Below are 4,516 nucleotides of genomic sequence, written 5' to 3'. Positions count from 1 at the left end.
AGTCAAATAAATACATAAAATCTGCCTCTACTCCAACATTATTAAAATAGTAGGTATGTGATACTTTAAATACGCTACTGCGCTTCCGTCGTCCATCGGATGGGGATGTAGCTCAGTGGTAGAGCGCATGCTTTGCATGTATGAGGCCCCGGGTTCGATCCCCGGCATCTCCACTCCTCTTTTGTTCCGTTTACCGTCCCTGTCTTTACTTTAAAACACTCGAAACCTTTTAAAAACACTAATAATGTGTTTGTTACTTAACCCTGTAGCCTATGGAGGACGAGACCTGACATGTCAATAAATAAATAAATAAATACAGGAAGGAATAAATACAAAAAATAAACACAGAAATACATAAATACAGGAATAAATAAATGTAAAGCATTTTTTAATTTACTTATGCAATTATTTTTTTATACATTTATTTATGTATTTTTTTATACCTGTATTTATACATTTATTTATTTATACATTAATTTAATAATTCATACATTTATTTATGTATTTATTTATTCCTGTATTTATGTATGTATTTATACATCTATTTATATATATATACATTTATTTAATAATTCATACATTTATTTATTTATACATTTATTTAATAATTCATACATTTATTTATTTATTATACATGTATTTAATAATTAATACATTTATTTATTTATACATGTATTTATTTATACATGTATTTATTTATACATTTATTTAATAATTCATACAATTATTTATTTATACATTTATTTAATAATTCATAAATGTATTTAATAAGTCATACATTTATTTATTTAATGATATGTCAGGTTTTGTCCTCCATAGAAGCCATGAAGCTCAGTTTTTTACAGTTTGGAGAAAAATGCTGCGTCATAATCCACACTGTTTTATTATTGTACTTGAAAATATCAGCTGGATTTAGTCCAGGTTGCTGTGGCAACCAGAATATTAAAATGATCAAAGACCTTCTATTTACATATTTCCCCCCATTTATTCCAAGAAAATGTGTCATTTCCTAAAAATGTTTTAAATAAAAAATCGTAAATTTCCGATCCCGGGTTAGTGAAAATGATTTCGTACGAGTCGTAAATACCCTACACTTCGTATTAACCATATATTAATGCATTAATGTATAATACGTGGTGAACATAAACTGTAATTTTGAGTGGAGAGGAAAGAGCTGATATTTCCCGTGTATTTCCCGTGTAGCGTGAACGCACCACCGCCTCCTCAGCGGTAACTAAGGAGATCGCTGCTCTGTTTACTACAAAGATGTCTTCTCCTCTGCTAGCTGCTAGCTGCTAGCTCACGGCGTCTCCTCCGCCGAAATGACCGCTCTCTGAGCGATAAACCCACCGTGACTCGGCACCTTTTATCGGCCTGTGCGAGCGTGGACTTCGCGAAGGTTCTGGAAAATGCAGCTGAAGCATCTGAAGACGCTGCTGACGCCGCAGGTGAGTTCACTGACAGACGCCTCCAGGCTAATGCTAACTGACGCTGGAGGGGGGCGCAACGTCGTGTTTTAAAAAAGTGATAATAATGTGAAATATCTCGACTGGAGACGTGTCAATAAACGTAGTTTCATTCCGTTTAAATCGGCTCGTGAATAAACGTCTCCACGCCGCAGTTTATCGGTAATAAACACAGATTTTCACAGTTGCCCTCACTTTGCTTGCTAGCCGCCGCGGCGCCTTTCGTGCGCCACAACAGTTGAAAAAGTGGCTAATTAGCGAGATAAATGCGGAATAATAGCTCAGCTACGTGCGCCGTTTTAAGGGAGAAGGTGGTGTTAAGGTTTTACTGTGTTGTTCGTGTCTCTGGAACAAATAACAACAGCTGTTAATAGTAGTATATAGTAGTAAATAGTTAAATCTTTAATGAAGTTTGGCGTGAGCTCGACCCTGGTTCAAAAGATGATGAATCACAAACTGATGGTCGCTGTTTGAGCTCTTATTGAGGTTGTTTATATTCAATTTAAGGCATTTTTGTCCCTTTGCAGACATTTTGTGGTTGTTTTTAGTTTCTATGGACATTTTTGTTTCTTAGTGGTCATTTTTTTGCTCTTTGTGGTCCAATTATGTCTCTTTGTGGTGAAATTATGCATCTAAGTGGTTGATTTCTGCCTCTTTCGGGGACGAATTATGTCTATTATTGGTCATTTTGTTGCTCTTTGTCGTCATTTTGTGTGTGTTTTTGTGGTCAAATGATGTCTTTGTGGTAATTTTATGTCTCTTGGTTCATTTCTGTGCTCATTTTGTTGTCCAATTTGTCTCTTTTGGGTAATTTTTTTGTCTCTTTGTGGTCATTTTCTGTCTCTAATTTGTCACTTTGTGGTCATTTTTTGTGGTCAGTTTGTCTCCCTGCCACAAATGTGTCCTTGTCCTCAGTATAAAGTATAACAGGTTCAGTATATATTGTTAACATCATGTGTACATGGCTGCAAAAACACAATGTGAGACACTATACTTCTCCGTGTCCACAGGAGGGCGCCGCTAAAGTCACGTGCATGTCGTGGGCGCCAAACAATGCCAAGTTTGCCGTGTGCACCGTGGACAGAGTGGTGCTGCTGTACGACGAGCAAGGAGAGAGGAGGGACAAGTTCTCCACTAAACCTCTGGACGCCAAGGTGAGGACACATGAGGACACACATGAGAACACATGAGGACGCATGCATGAGGACACATGAGGACACATGCACGAGGACACATTAGGACACATGCATGAGGACACATGAGGACACATGCATGAGGACAAATGCATGAGGACACATTAGGACACATGTATGAGGACACATTAGGACACATGCATGAGGACACATGCATGAAGACAAATGCATGGGGACACATGCATGACGACACTCATGAGGACACATTAGGACACATGCATGAGGACACATGCATGAGGACACATGCATGAGGACACACATGAGGACACATGCATGAGGACACACATGAGGACACATTAGGACACATGCATGAGGACACATTAGGACACATGCACGAGGACGCTTGCACGAGGACAAATGCACGAGGACACATGCATGAGGACACACATGAGGACACATGCATGAGGACACACATGAGGACACATTAGGACACATGCATGAGGACAAATGAGGACACATGCATGAGGACACATGCATGAGGACACATACATGAGGACACATGCATGAGGACACATTAGGACACATGCATGAGGACACATTAGGACACATGCATGAGGACATATGCTTGAGGACACATTAGGACACATGCATGAGGACATGTGCATGAGGACACATTAGGACACATGCATGAGGACACAATTAATTAATTAATTTATTTATTTATTTATTTATTGATACTTATGTCAGGTTTAGTCCTCCATAATTTTCTTAATTATTTTCACATTTGTGGAACAAAGATAATAATAATAATAATAATAATCCACTGCGTTGTTGTTGTTGTTGTTGCTGTTTTAATCCTAATTTTCCTTCCTCTTTATCGTCAGTATGGTAAACAGAGCTACACGGTCAACGACATGGCGTTTTCACCGGACTCCACCAAGATCGCCATCGGTCAGTCTGACAACATCATCTTTGTGTACAGGATCGGAGAGGAATGGTACGTTCCAATGTTTACATCTTTTAAAAAAAACACACATTTATTTTCTTGAAAACTTTACTTTAATCCACGTTCTCTGTTTTTCCTCTAAGGGGCGACAAGAAAGCGATCTGCAACAAGTTTGTTCAGACGGTGAGAAAATGACACAATTTCACCGTTTAACGTTACATTTGTCATGTTTTACAGTGACAATTAGCAACTTAGCATGTGCACGTACAGGCTACGCTATCTTAAGAAGGTTTTTTTGCTTTTTGTCGCTTTCAGACAACTTTTTCCTCACTGAAATGTGAGGTTTTATAAAGCGCTCGCTCTCCTGCACCAAAGCCCATAGAGAAAATTAGCGATTTAACATCACAGCAAACAGGCGTCATTATATTAATACGATCCACTTCTGCCTCTGTCAGTAAATCAAAACGTGTTATTTTTTATAAATTCTGTGTTTGAAATCCTTCGTTCGTGTTAACCGCAGTGACGCAAAGTGACCACACGAGGCAGCGGTGGACCAGCAGCTCCTGTGTCCCCCGTGAGCTAAAATCACTGGTTTTCTCTATGGGGTTTGGTGCGGGAGAGTTAGCGATTAGCAAATCACTGAAAAACAGTGAAATTAAGGGAGAAAAACATGTTGTTATCGTGTGATAGACTATATGATTGTTAAAATGTACTTTTTGTTAAATTTCACACACAAAAGCTTGAAAAAAAGTTTTATTTAAAATTTAAAGTTATAATTTTATCATGAATTATTTAATTTTCTTGTTGTAAAAGCTTTTATTTACAGTTAAATGTGATGTTTTTATTGTGTGACAGAGCGCAGTGACTCGTCTGCTTTGGCCTGCAGAACACGCTATTGTTTATGGATTAGTTGACGGCAAAGTGAGTCAATAATCTTATTAATAACAGTTATTATATGATTATATGAATGT

The 4,516-nt window shown here is 37.9% G+C and overlaps 1 protein-coding gene across 1 annotated transcript in view; it reads left to right on the top strand.

Moving 5' to 3' along the window:
* Window positions 1-1,330: 1,330 nt before the first annotated feature.
* The window catches only part of ift172 (intraflagellar transport 172), a gene marked incomplete at its 3' end in the record, with an annotated part of 46,687 nt that continues 43,501 nt past the window's right edge, over window positions 1,331-4,516 (top strand). The window contains exons 1-5 of the mRNA XM_083898634.1: window positions 1,331-1,448; window positions 2,477-2,620; window positions 3,484-3,596; window positions 3,689-3,728; window positions 4,401-4,466. Of these exons, the coding sequence (XP_083754760.1) occupies window positions 1,410-1,448; window positions 2,477-2,620; window positions 3,484-3,596; window positions 3,689-3,728; window positions 4,401-4,466 (402 nt within the window). The 5' untranslated portion in view covers window positions 1,331-1,409. The remainder of the gene's footprint in view (window positions 1,449-2,476; window positions 2,621-3,483; window positions 3,597-3,688; window positions 3,729-4,400; window positions 4,467-4,516) is intronic.

This window comes from Microchirus variegatus (assembly GCF_963457635.1).
Source record: "Microchirus variegatus genome assembly, chromosome: 12".
Taxonomy (NCBI): Eukaryota; Metazoa; Chordata; class Actinopteri; order Pleuronectiformes; family Soleidae; genus Microchirus; species Microchirus variegatus.
This window is presented reverse-complemented; position numbering and strand designations above follow the sequence as displayed.